Consider the following 19,807-nt stretch of genomic DNA (forward strand, 5'->3'; position numbering starts at 1 on the left):
TGAGGCGCCTGCTGCATGGGTACGCACGCACACACACTCGCACTCACACAGACACAGACATACACACACACACCCCTCCTCCCATCTTCAGGACCCACGGGGATCATGGGGGGAGATTTGGTGTCTAGACTGTATAGATTCCACGAGTTCCAGCCAAGAAAGAGCGAGCTGCAGACTAAAACAGAAACGGGTTCACTGACTCCATACATGCTGAATGCAGCTGCTGCAGGAGAGAAACACACACGGTATGATGTCACTGAAAGGCTGACTTAGACGAGCGGTCAGGCAATCTGCCCCACATCCCAAAAACACCTTTTCACTGAAGTCAGAGAACATTAACCAGCGTCATTTAAAACCAAAATTATTTTAAAGGCCTATTCATATGCCCCTCCGATGCTTCTAATGCCTGATTTGAACTGACTTGAACTGATAACCGATTTGAAAAAGGGTTATACTAGGTCCTGGAACATCACCTCCCATAGACCTATGAGCTAGTTGTTATGACCCCTCTGATAACCCAGCTGTGACTAATAGTCTGACCTCAGTTCTAGATATTCTTAACATCAGCTGCATTTCCTGGAATCCACACCAGAAGGGGGGCCTACTGCACCAATTTAACAGCTGACACAAGAAAGTAGTTCAAGCAACTGCATTTAAGGGCTTACATTTGTAAGGTTGAAAAAGTTTACTTATGCGTGAGTATGAATGTGAGTGTGAGTTTGTTTGTACATCAGTCTGTGTTCGTCTGTCGTATGTGATGGACCGGCTACCTGTCTGTGGTGTTTCCATACCTTCCGCCCAGTGCATGCTGGGATGAGTGGGGTGCCATCTTCCTTCACCCTCACGTTAAAATGCTCCTTGGGCATACCTGAGGCTTTGTCAGACTACCCGCAGGCATCACCAGGGGAATACATTTTGGTGTGAAGAAAACTTTTCCGTTGTGCCCCTCATGAAATGTAAACAAGCAATTACTTTCCAGATGTCCCTAGTTTATCTGTAACCCAAGTGGTGGCCATGGGTTGGCACTGTTCCCTTTTTTTGACCACAAGGAAAAGTGGGCTGCAGCTTAACTTTTGACAACAATGCCCATCAGCAACCAATCACATGTCAAAATTGCTATTCAACCTAGAGATGGAACTCCCATGATGACACGCAACATAAGAATTTACATCTAGGTTCCTTGTCACTTTGCTCACATAAATGTATGCAATACGGTGATGTCTGGCACTATATGTAGGTGAATGCTTATAATCATAAGACAACAGATATACCCGCATTTTATAACAAGTGTGCTAGTGCTTTTTAGATCTTCGAGGGGCAGTGTTTCCCATACATAGGCTCTGTAGCTCACCACCACAATATCGGCACAGCCGCCACAAAATATAAAGTTGGTCAATGTAGAGAAATTAATCTAAATCGATCTCTAGCGCTGCGCCTAAGAGGTGCACATGACGTTATGTTCTCTGTCACACCAATCTGCCGAGGCTGGGGTGCTCACTCAGCTGTTGCTTGTAAACACCCCGCACACACATGCCTTTTCCCCTCATCTGCTTGTGTGAAACAGACATCACCTGCCATTCTGACCTCAAGAAATGCTGTGTCCAGTGTGACAGTCTGACAAAAACCTGATAAAGACTTGACAACAGACGGCAATTGTTAACTTATTTTTCTCCAATACTCAACTTGGGATGCTACTGTCCATGAAGTGACATTATCCCAGCTGCTAGTGGAATCTATATATCCTACTACTATAATTGGCGGTGCGTCTGTCTGTCTGTCTGGAGTTGCAAGGCACACCATTGCTCCGATCGCCTCCAAAATTTGCCAAAACACTGTTCAGGGGTCTGGCATAAGTTTGGTCGCACCAAAAAAAAAAAGAATGTTGCAGATTTCTAACCTAGGCACTGACTATACTGTACCGTAGTTCTATTTCGTGGAGGTCCGCCCCCCCATAGGTTTACCCCGCTGCCGAAGCAGCATCAATGACCGTCCGCCCCATAGGAGAGCTCTGCTCCTATTGGTTTACATGACTGAAGACCAAATGTATGAATGTCAGCGTGAGCCAGGACAAAGAACAAAGTCCTAAAATGCCCAAAAAGAAGTGATCATCACTCTCGGATCACGAGGCCAAGCGCACGAAGCTAGCGAAACTCCAGACGAGTCAGGTAAGAATTCTGAACCCCAACCGGGACAAGATTTAAATGTAAAAACATAATGTTTTCACCTTGCTAACGTAGCCTAACATTTACACACAAGTTAGCTAGCAACGTTGTGTGTGAGTGGATGGAGGGAGGGAGAGGGAGCTCTAGAATTGCCACAGTTATCCAAGTAACATTAGAGCGATCAAAGGAACCATAACTGATTTAATGAGCCATTCGCAGTTTCACTGTACCGGCCGTGTGTACTTAGACTTGCATGGCTTAATCTTTGAGACAAGCATATGCTACTGGCAGGATCAACCAGGTAGCCTCTTCCCTTTGGCCGCCGGGACGGAGCACTCCGACACCCGCACGGACCACGCATCTGGGCCCCGCCGTGGACCCGGGCCAATGGCTACCGGGGGCGGCAGAGCAAGGCGTCCAGCACCGGGGAGGGTGAGGGACAACGCGACGGGCTCCGTGGTAGGACTACTGGGGCAGACGGGGCGTCTCGGTCTCGCTACTGGCAGGTCGGCGACGGAGGAACGTGGAGGACGCCCTCCACGCATTCCTTCCGCGCCATAGAGGCGAACCCACAAACCGGAGGAACCGTCCGCCCGAACACCGGCACTAGGCCGGAAGGATCAGGGGGAAGAGGTCAGGGGTGAGTTAGGGGGAAAGGGAAACCCCGAAGGGCGCTTTGTGCTAGTAGTCAATATTAGTGTAAGGCATTAATTTTACACCTTTTCATTTTCACGTTAGACTGAAAGGAGGTGGGATCCCTTATTTGGGATGAAAAATGATGTCATGATTGAGAGGACTATGTGCACCAATAAAATTAAATGCAACCACTAGGGAACAACATGACCAATTTCCCTTTCTATTGCTGTAACATCATTGGTACTGCAGCTACCAAGTTGCCTCCAAATGAGCCAAAAGACAGCAGACAATATGGTTGCGTGCCTAAATAGAGAGTTCCTCTTTCCTTTGTGCACTCCAACCTCCAAATCCCGCTCTGCTTTCCTATTTCCTGTGTCAGCCTTTTGCAGGGAATGGCAGGAAAACAAATGAGGGGCATCATTCCTTCATTAAATACATTTACACAGCACTTTCATTTCCTGGGGCCAGTCAAAAACATTCCAGGCAGGCCAGCGGTCACATATTGGCACACCATGCTAGTTAAGTTCACACTACAGCAGATACAGAATGGGGGGGGGGAATCTTTGAAACCACAAGTGACACTACAACTAAATATTATGCATAAGAAGAAATTAGGGTGGCTAATAATGAATCCGTTATGCTTCCAGTGTGCTCAGATAGACCCATTTTTAGGCCTGCTAACCTATCGCATCTTGTAATCTGTGACTCCCATCGTCAACGGTGCAAGATGCTCAGTTAGATGGATCACACTTGGAAAAAACAGCTAGTAATACCTGACTTATTGTGTCAGAAATCCACTGCCTCACTCCAATCTAGTAATCTGTGCTAGCTAGCCAGTGAGATCATACCTCCCCACTGTACAGCACACAGAGGTGCCAAGAGCGGAGACAGGTCTTTGCTTGCCCCTCACTGCCTCCGTCTCTCTCCCAGGCAGCTGCATGCAGAGGTCTAAACCTGCCTGGTGAGAAGCAGCATGGCGCTGGCTAGCCTAGTACACTAGGTGCAACTAGCTGGGGCTCACCAGGAAGAAAAACAACATGGGTGTAAAAACGTGCTGATATTGCCCTCCTCATGCCCTGTGACTCACATCCCCTCTCATAGTCTAACCCACTCATCACAGGAGGATGGGGGGGAAAAAACACAGCAAATACACCCCATGTCACTGACCCTTTGCCAAATTCGATCCATTTACCGGCAAAACCTTTCATTCTGTTTTTCTGACCTTCCCTGTCCTGTCCCCCGTGGTGTTATGCAAGAGTAGAGTCAGTGGAATGTATTCCTGCCAAGGCAATCACAGTCTTGAGGACACATTTGGTAAATTTATCAGTTATTTAGTTCAATGGCATGCATCCGGTTCAAGGTGGCAAGTTATCTTATTAAAAAGCCAAACAATCAAACTATATCTCCCAACTGATCTATTCCTAATCCTGAATTTATGGTATTTTTATATAAAAATCATAATCTGCATGGATATCAATAGCTTACCTCACTGATACTTTCCAATGATGTCCTGCCTGCCTCATTGGTGCTTTGTGTAAAACTTTCCTGATTCCTGCTGTCAGATTATGCCTCCAAACACTAAAATAAAAATGTTAAGGGCCACCCGTCTTTGTTTTTCAGAAATTGTCCAAGCCCCCATACTATGTACTGACTAGCCCATTAAGCATTCCAGCTGAAACGGCAAAGACAAAGCTTATAGGCTTAACTGTCAAAAAGGGGAAGAGCCTATCAACCTAGATTGTGATTTATGGTAGAGAATAGCCTTCCTGTACCTTGGCTAAGCTTATATTCTGTATGTTGTGCTATACTGGGCACAGATGATCACAAAAGCATTTTCAAAAAACAAATCTAGACAATAACATGAACCACAGACTGAAAAAAGAGGGATAGAGTAACTGATGATGTCACCATTGGTTTCTACAGGCTGTGTTTGAAGCCCAGGAAGTCTACTTTCAGTGTGCTGCCATGCTTATAAAAATGGCACCTCATGGGGCATTGGAAACAACGCACATGCAGTGAGAGAAAGAGGCTGTAACCAGGAATGCCGCAGAAAAAGACAGACTGCTTTATATGGTCGTGGCATAAAAGCTACACCAAGCCCTGCATCAAAACTATCAAAGGAGCCCCACATCAAGGTAGCTAATTAGCCAAAGGGGTAGACCGCCCAAAACTGTATTTTTATTGAGATATTCATCAGACTTGGTTAGCCAAAAGTTAGCATACTGCATTCACTTCACAACAAACAACTAGCCAACTACCATTAGTTCAGCTAAATGAAATTAAAGATAACAAAAATGTCATTCTTGACTTAACTATGTGTTCAGTTTAATAACAGCAGATAATTCCTGATATGGCTATCAAAAGCATCTTGTTAACAAACTAAACACATACTTTGATAAAATATGTATATTATAAATGAATGGGAAGCCAACCAGCGGCTTGCTGTCTAATGTACAGTAAATACACTGTGTTTGTCATTTGTCATGACAAATCTGTCATGAATATCTGATTGACAAATGCTGAAATTAGTAATTTACAACAGTCGCCTAGTTAGCTTAACTCAGTGAGCTTTGTATATAAAAACAAAATCACTGGTTGAAAATAAAGAAAGAATGAAATACGCTGTGAAAAATATTATGTTTAGTCGAATGTAGCCAAACTACATAATATCTGCATTGAAAATGATTGGTATCGTACATTCATACAGTCAGGAAGAGGAATTTGCCATAAATAGTCATCAACAAGCGCAAAGCCCATGATGCTGTTGTCATGCCCTCTTATGCGCATGGAAATTCTCCCCAATATCCCCCTCCAATTAAAACAAGGACACACACTGCCCTAGATGCGAAGCACCCAACACAGTTCAGCAGTACTGCAGACCAAACAGTGATTCTCAGCATCCTGTGTGCTATGCCTCCCACTAGGGGCAGATAGGCTAACCGTTAGTGAGTGAATGAATAAATATGTGAGCGAGTTACTTTCTGGATCCATGATGTGCTTCACATCTACAACAACAACACAAACAGAGATGTTACAAAAGATAGCCTGAGCTATTGAGACCATAATTTCTTGTGGAAAACAGTGACTGTCCATTTTGACAGAGATTTTCACTTTTATCAAGCCTACAAACTTCTCACTAGGTCAAAAGATGTGGATATGAACCACATTTGGTTTGTTGTTACACCCTGTATTCAGCTCTATGCATTTTTCCTGGCCGTAAAAAAGTTCCTCCCCTTTAGCCGGAGCCCCTCCCACCCCTTGTAACCATTCAGTCTCAACCTGCTCCCCCAAGCCCTCTTTGATAGAGCAAGGTCAAAAACAATAATAAACATTGGTATTGCTGTTGAAAGATGAAGAAACCGGAGACAGACCAAAGGAATGAAAACTGATGACAAGTTTACAGTTTTACTCCTAGACAGCCGGTATGCATAATTTACATTATCTAACACTTTTAGACTGCTGCCATATAGCCTTACTAATTAGATCATATACCTAATTTCCATTGCTCAGAACCAGGCCATGCAGAGCTGTACAGGGCTGAGGCTGATAAAGGCAAGGCCTTTTATTAATGGCTGTTTTGTAGTGTACATACAGAGCTAACAGGGCTAACGTGTTTGTTGCTATGCTCCGTTACTGTAGTGGCAGGATGCTACTAACATTATAAGCCGTTTGTCTATTATGCTAAGTTTAGCTGACCGATTTGCTGAGAAATTATAAATCAATGAGTTTGATTTGGTGTAGTTTTATGTTGTTTTCTGTATTCTGTTCTGTAACTCTACAGTATAGAGAGCCTAAGTCCCTCCCCTTCCGGTGGACCACCATGGGACCTTATTTCGGAAAAAATATGTACGGTAGTCAACGGCGAGAGACAAATAATTGTTTGATCCCGTTTGAATTGTGCCATGAATTACACATATGATGTTTTGTCAATTTAAATGATAATTTTGCAAGTCAAGAAAGTCGCAGTTTGTCGTAAAACTGTTGAACTATAAGACTGTAAAAATACGTAATTAGAAAGACTACACACCCAAAAGTCGCGCAAGTGACGTAACTTCCTCTCTCCACAAGCTACCCAGAGCCGCTGAAGCTAAGTCCCTCTCAGATAGCAGGAGTATTATACACAACCTGGAAGGTAGACAGTAAGAACGGATTTAAACTGGTTTAGGATAGTTTTAGTACAGTGGGGGCTAACGTTAACGCGATGCCTGTGTGTTTCGTATGTTTCGTTCCATGTTGGTGTTGGTGACGTATATTGTGCGAGACGAGAGATGTAGTTCACTGAGCGTTTTCACATAAAACTAAACGTTACTGTACTGTTTTACAACAAACTGTGACTTTCTTGACTTGCAAAATTATCTTTTAAATTGACAAAACATCATATGTGTAATTCATGGCACAATTCAATCGGGATCAAACAATTATTTGTCTCTCGCCGTTGACTACCGTACATATTTTTTCTGAAATAAGGTCCCATGGGGGACAGCGGAAGGGGAGGGACTTAGGCTCTCTATGTACGTAGCAGAGTTTTCTAACAGCACATAGGGGAGAACATTTTCACATTACTTCTATAATGTTATTAAAGAATGCCACATAGTAACTAAATACATGAGTAATTTCTGCAGATCCTATCATGAATATGCTAGTCCTGTCTTGTGTGTTATCACAATCAGGGTTGAACCTTGGGAAATGAGTGCATGTTTCGCTCGGTGAGGGGGTGGGGCTGTTTGGAGTGTGGTGGAGGCAGGTTTCGTCTTTGTTTTGATTTAGATTTGTCATTCATCTTTGTACCTGTAGAGAGTGCTATTTTACTTACATCTTACACAGTGTACCTTTAAGGTATGGTAGGTGGGGTTTGGACTTTGTTCTGAAAGTACCACACTTCAGCCAGAATATGGCAAGCTTCCTACTAAAGCTTTGCCCCCTTACAAGAACCACAAGAAAACAAGTTAGTCTACAAAAGTGGCCCACTCCTATAGCATTATTAAGCTCCCAAAACTTGTCCAAGAGCAGAAATCTCATAAGTGAGCAAGAAGCCCAGAGAAGTGAGGAAGTCTAACCGTGCACACAGACCTCAAACGAGCACATAGACAGCATCCGTGCAAGAAGAAACTTAAGCTGAGTGAGCAAGAACGAAGAGAGAAAAATTCACTGTAAAGCATGCTGTACAGAGCTTATAAATTTCTCGTCTACACAGGGTTTTTCCTGCATAGTGAAATTTTTGGCGGCTGCCAAAGCCTTTTCCGCTGGAGCCAAAGTGAAAAAAACGAGGGACTGAAAAATGAACCGGAAAACACACCACTCATTTGATGTTTGGTGCAATGTGGCCATCCGACTAGCAAATGGCGCATGTCAGAAATGAATTCTGGTAATTCATGAAGCAGAAGAAACAGCAGCAGACGTCTGCTTATTAGTTGTGTAGGTGGGACTTCCAACTGTGCCACTTGTTTGGCTAAAAACAGAAACTGTTGCCAACTTGGTGACTTCATCACTAGATTTAGCAACTTTTCAGACACCCATCGTGACTTTATTTCTTAGAAGTTATTAGTGGCAAATCTAGCTACTTTTTCAGACCATGGGGAAAAAGTGTTAGTGTACCGAATTCCACAGCATTGGCGACAAATTCTGGGTGTCTGCATGTTCTGAAAAAGTCTTAAAATGTCTCACACTTCATTACCTTAAATTAAATACTTTTAAAGGTGCAATAGGTAAAATTTTATATGTCCCATAGCACAAACCCACCATAATATATCAGTGAGGATTTGATACGGTTGTTGATCAATACCAGTGACTCAGTGATTACATAGCCAGGCACTGGCTGTTGGATCTCTGCTCTAATCAGCTAGCAGAGACCTGTCAAGGTTGTTGCAATTCCTTGATCACTGATAGAAGTTGGAAAAAAAGTCATAGATTAGGCTACTTAATTTCCATTTACATACAGCCTTTAAGTCTTAAATTCAGTTTTAGAGAACATAAAAATGTTGCACTTTCTTGGTCTGCTGTTGTTCTACTAAGAAATCCGAGCCCAGTCATGCGGGCCTGTTCTCTGATAGGCCAACTGTTGTTTTTTTCCCTATTTTCACACTCTTTCAGTGGTGTTATAAGTCTTCATTCGAAATCGCATTAAAATGGTCTTTTAAAAGTTTTACCTCTAACTTGATGAAACTTGCAGATACCTTGAAATTGGTACGCAAACGCCACTTCATCGCCTACATAATAGAGGCAACAAAGAATGATTTTAGCCCAGGAAAAAACTTGAAAAATTGCTGTCTCTCCAAGCCGTTTTCTGCTCTCAATTCTGAAACTAGGAGGGCGGGATTAGAGATAGGAAGTTGTCTCCATACCTTTGATTGGTCACTTTAAAATTGTTGCCCTCAGCTGGACCTGTGTTTTGTTGGCTGTTACCCTACCAACAGTTCACAATTCATTATTCCGTTGGACAACGGTACACCTTAAGTCAGTCATGGAAGACAATTTTGACAGAATGGTAATGGAATGCCACCTAGTGAACAACAGTTCTGTTCAGAAGAGAGTGAGTTTTTTCCAACTTCTGCATTGGCAACGGACTGTCAACATAGCCGGAAGTAGAAAGAAGAGCAATTTCAGCACTGGATGTATTTATGATGCTTGAAGGCTGTCCAATGAATGAGTGAACTGTAAACTATTTTGTTTACATCTTACTTTACCATATTCACATAGGTGAACCACTGACATGAGCAGGTCTCACCTTTGTCATCATGGATGTACCAGGGTTTCCTAAATATTGATTATATTTGAGGAGGCTGCTTGGGTAAATTAACAGCTGCCTAAATAAATGTTTGCTTTAGATTTATTTTGGGTGCTATGATACACTAAGCTAGTGTTAAAACCTGGTGTTTCTCCTCAATGCAGTTCACAAAAAACAAATCTTTAATGCTGTAAACCACTGAAAATGTGTTAGTGAGCTACATGACAATAATTAATTGGGCTTATTATACAGCACATAGTGTTGGTAAAACACTTGGTGCTCCTTCGAGTTGCACTAGAAGTGCAAACTTTAGCCAATGTTACTGCTAGGTGAACCACTGGCATGAGCAGTTTTTACCTTGATCATCATGATGTGGTCTACCCCTCAATCAGCTGATCTAGCCAACAACCAGTTTACATCTGATTCACGGTCCTCCAGTGTTTCCCACCTTGAGTATGACATACCGGTAGATTACTGACAAAGTTATAATGTAATGGTCAGCCCAAGTGTTAAGGAAGCAAACAGAACTGTTACAGAAGCCTTTTAGTATGGAAAAAAAAATTCCACACTCAATTAATGGAATGATCTTCCAAAGGCATTTTTCAAAGGCAGCCATGTCATCAGCAGAAATTATGTCATGGTTTGTTGTGTAGCATTACTAGTAAAAGGGTACTCTGTGTTGATAGAGTGACACACAATCAATCACAACACAAGCACGGCCCAGACAGAGGGTTACCCCTCTGTTTAAGAAAAGGAGGATGGTTGAGATTGGTAATTATAGACTGGTAATCTATCTTGGGGGTCCTATCAAAAGTGCTGGAAAAGGTAATTTATGAACAGATATAGGCCTGCAGTTATGTCTCCAACAGTGGTCTTTTGTATGAACTGCAACCTGGTTTTAGAAAATCTCATTCAATTGATACATGTATTAACTGACCTTGTCAGGACGATTCTGGAAAATTCCGTGGCATGGTGCTTCTTGACTTACAGAAAGCCTTCAATACGGTCGATCATAAGATAATACTCTATAAATTGCAGGCACTTAGAATTAACAGCATGACTATAGAGTGGTTCCGGTCATATCTATTATGAAGATATCAGCCAGTCCCTGTAAATGGTACTTTATCAGATGCTACACCGATCAGCTGTGGCGTACCACAAGGCAGTGTTTTTTTCCCTTCTTTTTTTGTTATACAATAATGATATGAGTTCTGCTTGTTCCTGTCCACTATTTTTATATGCAGATGACTCAGCTCTCATCAGGGACATTAACAATGTTGGCTACTGCATTAATGCAACCCATTATGATTATACATGCACCATTTGTTATAGTATCTGCCGGATGTGCATCAAAAACAAGCTTCAGACAGCTAAAAATAAATGATTTATAAATGTATTCATCAGTATTTAGCTTCAGCATTACCAAACCTCACACTGTCGTGCACTGTCACACAGTGGTAATGCGGAAGCATTTTTTCTGGGTTTTTATTTTTTATTTTTGGAACTCTAAAGATCAGTTCTCAAAGACTTCAGTTGTTTTGGAGAAGGCTGCTATGGAGTTGTGCTGGGAAGCTCCAGGAGTGTTATATGGACTAACAAACTTCACCCCTGTTTCAACTGGCATGGGGGTGACTAGATAATGACTGAATTTTCATTTTTGGGTGAACTATTCCTTTAAGAAAAGAATTTGTAAAGTGCAAAACCACAGGCACAGTATTTGCAGGCTGTCCGAGACAAGCAGCATCTCCAGTGTTCGATACCACTGCCATGTTTGATACCAATGGCAGTGGCACTGCAACTGCCAGAAGTAAGGCAAGCTCTGAGGGGGAAAAGTACACAGTACCCCTCAATACAAGAACATAGAAAAGTTTGCCATACTAACACAAATAATATTGTTTAGTTATTAAAAAATATAAAATTATATTAACGTTACTGTCCTTACAAAGAAGCATTATTTCTTTTGCCATAAAATACCACAGGCACAGTGTGATTTGCAGGTTGTCCAAAACAAGCAGCAGCTGTAGCGTACGGGTTAGGTATAGTGAAACTCGAACCCGAATGAACAACTCGTTCAGTAATGCACTACTTCCTCAAAGAGCGGGTTTGAAAGTGAGATGTCTTTGTTTGTGAAGGTGTGATGCAATGGATTGATTTGGCCTACACAGAATTAAGCTTGCAATGTTTACATCGCAATCATTGACAGTGCTTCTGTGGCTCACTGTAGTCTGTACTTTGATAAGTTGCAGAAGCCATTTGTCTCAGTGCATAGGTTTGAGAGAGCTTAGCTTGATCAATGCTTGGTTGTGAGTGAGTGGGCTTCCCCCGCCCACTCACTCACAACCAAACATTGGAAGAGCTGCTGTCGGACTCGTTCAATGAGCTTTGATGGGAAACTCAGAGTGGGAGGTTTGATTTGCAGACTCGGTATGTTTCGAGCTCGAGAATGATTCGTTCAGAATGATTTGTTTGTTCTTTTTCACCCAACACAAAATGGCTTTTCAAGGACGCTGGCAATATTCATGTGTAGGTGGGTGGGTTATAAGCTGTCAAAATATATTATAGCCTAGTTTACAGTGAACATTGCTCTCTTCGACAGGTTATGCGTGCACAAGTCTGTTATTCTGCGTGCAAGCTGCATTCTTGCTGACACAGCTAGTTGTGTGGGTACTATCTGTACGCTCTTTTGAGTTGCATGCGCGTTGTTTTTCTTCACTTGTCTTTGATTCTTGATTCTTGAGGGTTTTGGTATTGTAACAACATCTTCCACTCCTTTTGCCCTAAAAGTAGAGTGGTCAGTCCACTGTTCTCACCTATATTATTTGTCATTTACTTAGTTGGAAAGTAAAGATGGAGACAGAGTAGGGGAGGCACAGGAGAGAAAGCTCTGGTGAGAATCGATCCTATAGGCTAGCGGAGGCACAAACACACCTTAAATTGCTAAGCAAAATGAATGGTCTGATAAAACCAATTTACTGGCGATGACACACTAGTGACCTTAGAAAGATCTGAATATTGACACCAGCAGTGTAAAGGATGAGTGGTGGCTGAACCCCTATAGTGAAGAAGGTAATCGTTCTTACCGTGCACAGCAAAAACATTACAGTGCTGGGCCCCATGGCGTGACGACTCTCTCTTCCCACCCTTGATGAAGGCCGGCAGACTGGGTCTCCTCTGGTCCCCTACAAACTTCCCCGGCTGCTGCCCCATAAGGGCAGGGTGCCAGGCCGCAGCCGGGACTCTCCAAGCTGGACTCACTTGCTCACCGTCCGACAGTTGGCCACCAGGCAGGGAGGGGATCGGGGGAAAACAGGAGCCCCTTTCCCTGGCTCAGTTTGGCCGCTCCTGGAGTGTGGGTGATGCGGGTCAACACTACAGGTCCTTATTACTCTGATATGTCTCTGTTTATCATGCATTAATGGAGCCTGAGTGATTCAGAGGTCAAAGAAAGGCATTTGCACTGGAGTCTGGGGGAGGGGGAAGAATCCAGATTCACTGATGATGTCCTAAGGAGTAATATGTTGTTTTCAAAACAGAAAAAATGCATTCAAAATCCTTGAAATGGCACAAATGAACTTGATTTAGGCTTGAAACACGGCTGAACTGCACTGACATGTCTTTGTTAGGGATAAGTCAAGAACACAATGGCAGAATAGGAAACTCTATGCTAAAAGTGAATCAGAGAGGTCTATCTAACCAAATAACCTACAACTGATCTCAGCAAATGTCAAAAATGCAATATCAGCAAGTTAGTAAGCTAGTCAGACTAGCTTCTGTGACAATTAATTCACCATTTTTATAGGCTAAAGCTGTTAGTAGCAGACTCCTTATTTGAAAACAGATCTATTTTCAACTTGTCCTACTTCAACGGTATAGTCAACAGACCTACAATAGCTGTGGTACCTTCTGTATACAAGCCTTTCACTCTCTTTTATGGTACCTGGGATGAGTGCCCACTCACTTTCCTTTCTCATCACCATGCAAACTCTTTATCTGACAAGCTAATGGTAGCCTAATACTTGGTCAAACAACTCAGGGCACTGCAGGCTCTAGACTCAAATATCTACAGCCAACACAAAAGTGTTTAATTATGTTGCATTGAGCAAATAACATCTTGAGGGGGGGGGGGGGCAGACTATGAAATATAAAAACAAAGTGCAGTGAACTGCAGATCACCAACATTAAACCTAACTTTATCTTTACTGGCCAACTTACTTCAAGGCAAAAGGCAATGTCAAAAACACTCAGCAATCTGTATTGCCAACTAAAGTGAAAATGACAGACTTCGGCAACATATGGAGGACTAGTCCCTAAATGATATACTGAAGACAGGTGTGAAGACGAAACTTACAAGGCCATAGAGAGGTTTATAATGCTGGTTAGCTGGCTACCTAAAGCTAATGTTGAAGGAAGCCATGGAGGCTAACGTTAGCTGGTGGTATGCAGCGCGAGACCCTTGAAATGCACATCGAACAGTCAACAGTTGGCTCTTGCTCGGTCACTGATAACACGCCGGCGATAACGTCGGACAGTGTACTTTAACGTTTCCACCAAAACATCACTGGCAGCCGCAGTTAAGCTTTGCCAACTGGTCCATCCGAACCCAGGGTATTCAATTAGTTTCCAAACTTCCGTGTCCACTCTTTCCGTCTTGCGGAGTTTTCTTCCCCGTGGTACCCGGACCGAGGCACTTCAATCAAGGGGGCGCAAAGAATCGAGGAAACTCTAGTCCGCCACGGCGCTGTCACGCCGCTTCTGCAAAACCTTCCCCGCGTTTACAATCGCCAAACTCTTCGTTGCCGTCCCTCCGGTTCGCGTACGTATTCATTGTTCTCACGTGAAAATCTGGGCAATAAACTTTGGCCGAGTAGTTGTCGCTAAGGCCGCCATACTTCCATACGCAAGGTGGTTTACTGAAATATGTGGGTGGGGATACGTTCGACGTCACTGTGCGTGCGTGGGCTAGTACATGGGACCAGCAGAGATTTTATTATGCTGGAGTCCCGGGCAGACACCTACTGCACTGCATCTCTTCTGGGATGGGACAGGGTGAACCCGTAACCTACATAAACTTGTTTTTCCAAACATAAATATTACAAAAACTCATAGCATACATTATAGTGAGTATTATCAAAGTGATATAACTTACAAGAAGATATGATCTTTTAAGGGAAACGGCATAAACGAATGCTTTTCTGAAAATATGCTTGGATCTTTTTATTTACCACATTATCAATGGATATACTGCACCACTAGTGCAGTTGCCAATATTAACTCCTTCTGTGGCAATAACTGCTGTCCAGTAATAAGTGTCTTTTTCTATTAAAAAAAAAAAAAAAAAAAGTATAACTAGTCTGAGTAATAGGGATTTGGTCAGAAAAATATGAAAGAAATACTTTGAGAGTTTGTATAGGAATATGCATCTTCATTTATAATCAATAGGAGTTATTGCTTATGGAAATGATTGCATGTGAAAATTATAACTCCTTGTGAATACGTTTTCCTTAGGGTAAAGCCAAAATGACTGACAGCCATGTATATCACACACAGCAGTAAACAGATAAACACGTTACTGTACACAATTCAACAAAGCTTGACACACTGAGAATTACTGAAAAGTTTAGAATATTTATTGCATACAAAAGTTCTTTGTACAACAACATGACATATTATCAACAATGTACTCCAATATACTGTACCTCTCTGAAAATGTTCACCAATAAAACTAAAGGACAGCTGCACTGATGATTTTTGAATACCGGAGTATTTTTAAAAACTACACACCCTTTCCATGAGTAGTCAAATATTGATAAATGGTTTGGTTTCATAAAATAAACTCAGAACAGTCATGTTTTCTTCTGGTCGAGCTGCCCATTAGACTGGGAGAAGAGGGAGATGTCTTAGTAAAAGGCAGGTTCAGTCGCTGGGCTGGTGTCAGTCCCTGACGTGGCTGCTGGTTATCTTGGTTCCTCGACTTGGAATGCAGGAGAGGCACGTTTAGTTTTGTGAGACGGTCACAGGTAGGATTCATGCTCTCTAACCTTCCTGCTCCATCAGCTTCTGTTGCGTCAACATTACTATCTCCTCCATCACTTCTGGTTTCAGGATGTCCTTGACCTGTAGAGGCAGCATAGAAACGCAAATTGTAGAATGAAGGATGACACTGAAAAATCATAGTTTTAAACACCATAAACATCTTATGGATCATGGACTCTATTTACATACAGAGGGCTTCATTTATAAAACTTGCCTTACAAAAATGTAAACAGGCAGAATCATGCATACAGTATGTACATTTATTCTCATATTTGTGAATGTATTTTTTTTTTGCTATAAATTGTTATAGGTTATAAACAGAGAATTTACTGGGGATTATACTGCATGTGAAACAGCTTAATATCAACACCCTATTAACTTGCATAAATAACCATAAATGCTTGCTGAAATGCCCCATATGTGCCTATTTAACATTTAATTTCTCATTCACCTGTACAGCCTTGCTAAGGAAATAAGACAGCACATAATGGTAAGCCTTTCAAAGCAGTGAAATCAATCATTGTGGATGAAGTTATCTATGAGTTTATGAAAATTGATCTAATGTATCTGTGATAAAATGATCAATGCTCAATCAAAAACAGCAAAGAAATTCACCACATCTGTTCTAGACTGTTAAAATAATTGAGAAAAACATTTAGCTGTTCTCATCAATTGTTGCCCAAGAGCAGTGGACTTCCAATATGGCCACCAGAGGGCTCATTACATCACAGGAATGCCTATACAGTATATGAATACAGCTATATAGGAGTGAGAGGACAGGTACACTTTTTTTAAATTAGCCTAGCTTTACATTACCTTCACATTTGGTGTCACAACACCCAACATACAAATCCTCAAAATATGAGCACACATGGCATAGAGAAGGCATAGTAGGACACAGATTTCCCAAACTTCATGTGAAAAGATGTGTATAATTTTAAACCCCCAGGGGTTTAAAAATGCGATCTGAAAAAGGATCACATGCTCTCTCAAACTGGATCAACTGAAGTGTTCTCGACTCACATCAGATCCTACCTGCGTGCTGCCTTACCTGGTGTGGCTGTGAAAACTCGTAGCAGTAGAGAACACTGGTGTCGTACAGCAGGACCTTGTGAGCAGCCAAGGCTAGGAGGCAGTTCCTCAACCGTGAGATCACCTCTCGATCTGACAGGGAGACGGGCTGAAAGAACAGAGACAACAGATGCACAAATGTAGATAAAAATACACAGCAAATTGGATAGATACAAACCAAATGTCTCATCTTTGCATATTACTGACATATTGTAAATGTCTCTAAACAAGAGCACAAGGTAAATTCCTAAAACATTATGTGGATCACAATATTCAATATGATTCTATTCTCACCTCCAAACTGGTGGACTATAACTTCTCATTTTAGTGTTACTGTAAGTGTTTCTTGCCTTGTTTTCTTTGCCTGTCCTCAAGACTAATGAAACTATGAAATACTGCTCTCTATGGGTCCTGGTCCCACCTCCAGACTGGTGTAGAAGCCCCCGGCCTCCTCCTCCTGGTGTCCCGGCGTGGGATACAGCCACACAAAGCCGTTGTTGCCCAGGATGATGGACGCACCACAGGGCAGGTTGTGGAAATGAGTCTTCTGCCTCTTGACCAGGGAGGGAGACAGCTGCACCAGCACCCCTTGACCCAGCTGATGGTCACAGAACGTACAAACAGGATCATGTTAGGTAAAATGACGCCTGTCAGTAAAACATGATAAATACTCACTGACTTATTTTACTAGTGACCCAATACTTATCCTGTAAGGTCTTCAGTCTGATCTATCTGCATCGGCTCCCTGTAAATGTATGTATCGACTACAAAATACTACAAAATCCTACTTCCAACTCACAAAGCATTCTGTGGCCATTCTCCATAAAATATCACAGATTAACTCTCCGTTCACAGGATATAAGTCTCCTTGATCACAGCCTTCCCTATCGGTCCTCTCCCTTTGTAGCAAGCTTCCTGCAAATGTCAGGAAATCCAATACTGTCTAAGGGAATCTCACAAAGTCTGAGTATTTAAGTGCAGACGAAAAGCCCTTTTCCAGTATTTAGCATAGCTTACAATCTCTGCTGGCTCCCACCACTCCTTTCCCTTAATTTCCTTCCCTGCAGTCTGTCGTCTACATTTTGCTCCTAGCGGTGTTCTCGTTTCCACGTGTGTGAACACAGCCAGCTAGAACTTCAGTGGCTGAAGTGTTTGCACGTAAAATATGCGGTGTTCACAAAACAATTTAGTGTTTACAAAAAAAAAAAGAAATAGTTTAAAACATAGTTTCGCACATTTACATCTCTAGAATAAATCTAGTTTGGTCAAAATGTGTTTAAGCTTTTAAATACTGTGACTGTATTGAACCTTGAAAATGTTTCATGCATCAAACTAAACCATGAGTAGAGTGTATTGTCACATCTGCATAGTACATATTCCACTGGGTATATTGCTATAACTTACCTTTCCATACTTTAAACTACGGGTGTGAAGCAACAAGGCTCCGTCTGCGAAAACAGACTGCACCTCCGCCTGGAAGAGCAAGACAAAAACAAAACAGACATTCAGTGAGAGAAATAAGAAGATGGAGGAGACTATTACTGTCAGAAAAATAGATTTTGTAAATTGTGACTTATGAAAGTGAGCATACACTGATGAGATCTCCCTCCTGAAGGTACTCCCTCATGGTTAGCTCATCTTCTGCTGATCTTCTCCTCTAAAAAAAAAAAGACAGAGAGAAAAAAGACTGAATGCTGATTGCTAGGGCCAAGCTTACAGTGTAATACAAAGAACATTTCTCCCTTTCAATGACATTTCCAAGGTGTCAGAGTATGTATTTCACTAGTCTAGCAACTCACCAGCTCTCCTCCAGGCAGATTGACAGAAGACAGCAGGAGAACAGAGTCCAGCCGGGAGTTCGTCTCCACCTTCCACCGTTTCTGCTGAACCTATTCACATCACAAAAACACACATTCACAGATTCTTACTGACCTAAATGATGATGTTTAACAGCTTTGCATTGCTTTCACAGAACTGACTTCCCTTGTCATAACCAGATAGTTTTAGCCCACGTTTAAAATGTCAAGACATCACATATGAGAGAAGACATGGCAATAGCAAACCTCTGTGATCCGGCCAACCACCACATCTCCCACCTCTCCGTTGAACCTGCAATTCGAAGCAGAGGCATGTGACAAAAATGATCAAATTTATATACAGCTTGTGCAAATATCAGCGCTACGTAAACTTATTAGAAGGCGGTGCAGGCATCAAATAAGCAGCACTAGACATCAGGTTAATACCACTTGAATGACGTACAAGTGCACACTGTGAAGGCGTTATTGTATATTAATACAATGTCAGTCATTAATTCACTCACCTGGTCTTAAGTGGTTTGACGCAGATCAGTTTGTCGACTCTCTCCACCTCTCCAGCAACTGAAGCTGTCAGCTTCTCTTCGTCCATGTAGGTGCCATGACCCCTGGAGACAAACGGTTGTTATAGTAACGATGATGAGTGATGCAGCCAACCTCCAGTAAGTGATCATCGTGAGGAAAACACCCATCATTATAAAGTATTAATTTACACTTCCCCCACCTCCCTTTAAAAGTCCCTATCATCATTTAACCTACATCAGATATTGCTTCCTACACATTTATATCAGAGAGATTTGGGTCAGACTAAAACGGGACTGAGTTTAGGTGTGTTTACCCTCCACTACATCCCTGTCTTATATCATGTATCTGGTAATACCGAGTGGATCACCATGCCAACCGGTCCTCACCTCATGAATCCTGTGTCTGAGGTGATCACATCGCCCGGGACGACCAGATCCTTTCGATCTTTTCGGTCAAAAGCAGACGTTAACGATACTGGTTTCCGAATAACTGGTAGTCTCATATCAGCAGCCATGCTTGCGACCAAAGCTCACACACACAGCTGCCTTGCGGAAGGCTGTATTGGCGCCTGAAAGTGACGTCATCACGCACCCTCTGTTTATTTCCCCCGTGTCGCCCTCCGCTGGTTGCGTTCCCAGCTCATTCATTGAAGGAGAGCTCGATAGGGAATTTTAATATGAAAAGTACATTACAGAGTACATTGAATTAAACACGGCGGGCATTCTTCTGTTTCCTCGTGAAAACAAACCTCCTTTATTGATCGAAATTAGGCTACTTGAGAGACGCCAAACACAAAAAGGTTTTATTTTATTACAGATTAATAATGCAGTTACGACTGTTAT

The 19,807-nt window shown here is 42.3% G+C and overlaps 2 protein-coding genes across 3 annotated transcripts in view; both read right to left on the reverse strand.

Moving 5' to 3' along the window:
* abl1 (c-abl oncogene 1, non-receptor tyrosine kinase) overlaps positions 1 to 14,391 on the reverse strand; it is a 44,549-nt gene extending 30,158 nt beyond the window's left edge. Inside the window, exon 1 of one of the 2 annotated variants that reach the window (XM_078286788.1) lies at positions 12,603 to 14,391. In XM_078286788.1, the coding sequence (XP_078142914.1) occupies positions 12,603 to 12,729 (127 nt within the window). In that variant the 5' untranslated portion in view covers positions 12,730 to 14,391. The remainder of the gene's footprint in view (positions 1 to 12,602) is intronic. The other variant, XM_078286794.1, reaches the window with a different exon arrangement.
* A 740-nt stretch (positions 14,392 to 15,131) lies between these two features.
* exosc2 (exosome component 2) lies at positions 15,132 to 19,501 on the reverse strand. The gene is made up of 9 exons (XM_071896052.2): positions 19,352 to 19,501; positions 18,947 to 19,048; positions 18,690 to 18,735; positions 18,426 to 18,515; positions 18,218 to 18,283; positions 18,031 to 18,099; positions 17,048 to 17,224; positions 16,607 to 16,735; positions 15,132 to 15,636 (listed from the first exon to the last, which is right to left on the reverse strand). The coding sequence occupies exons 1-9, from the start codon at positions 19,477 to 19,479 to the stop codon at positions 15,556 to 15,558; spliced, it is 888 nt and encodes a 295-aa protein (XP_071752153.1). The 5' UTR covers positions 19,480 to 19,501; the 3' UTR covers positions 15,132 to 15,555.
* Positions 19,502 to 19,807: the final 306 nt, after the last annotated feature.

Source organism: Centroberyx gerrardi, chromosome 2 (genome assembly GCF_048128805.1).
Source record: "Centroberyx gerrardi isolate f3 chromosome 2, fCenGer3.hap1.cur.20231027, whole genome shotgun sequence".
Lineage (NCBI taxonomy): Eukaryota > Metazoa > Chordata > Actinopteri > Beryciformes > Berycidae > Centroberyx > Centroberyx gerrardi.

What these genes read in the sequence shown, in the direction of transcription:
- exosc2 (XM_071896052.2), bottom strand. Translation starts at nt 19,479, where the DNA reads ATGGCTGCTGATATGAGACTACCAGTTATTCGGAAACCAGTATCGTTA. An exon ending in ATCTGCCTGGAGGAGAGCTG is followed by an intron (nt 18,284 to 18,425) that starts GTGAGTTGCTAG and finishes TTTTTTTTTTAG; the next exon opens with AGGAGAAGATCAGCAGAAGA. An exon ending in GTAGTTTAAAGTATGGAAAG is followed by an intron (nt 17,225 to 18,030) that starts GTAAGTTATAGC and finishes TGTGACCATCAG; the next exon opens with CTGGGTCAAGGGGTGCTGGT.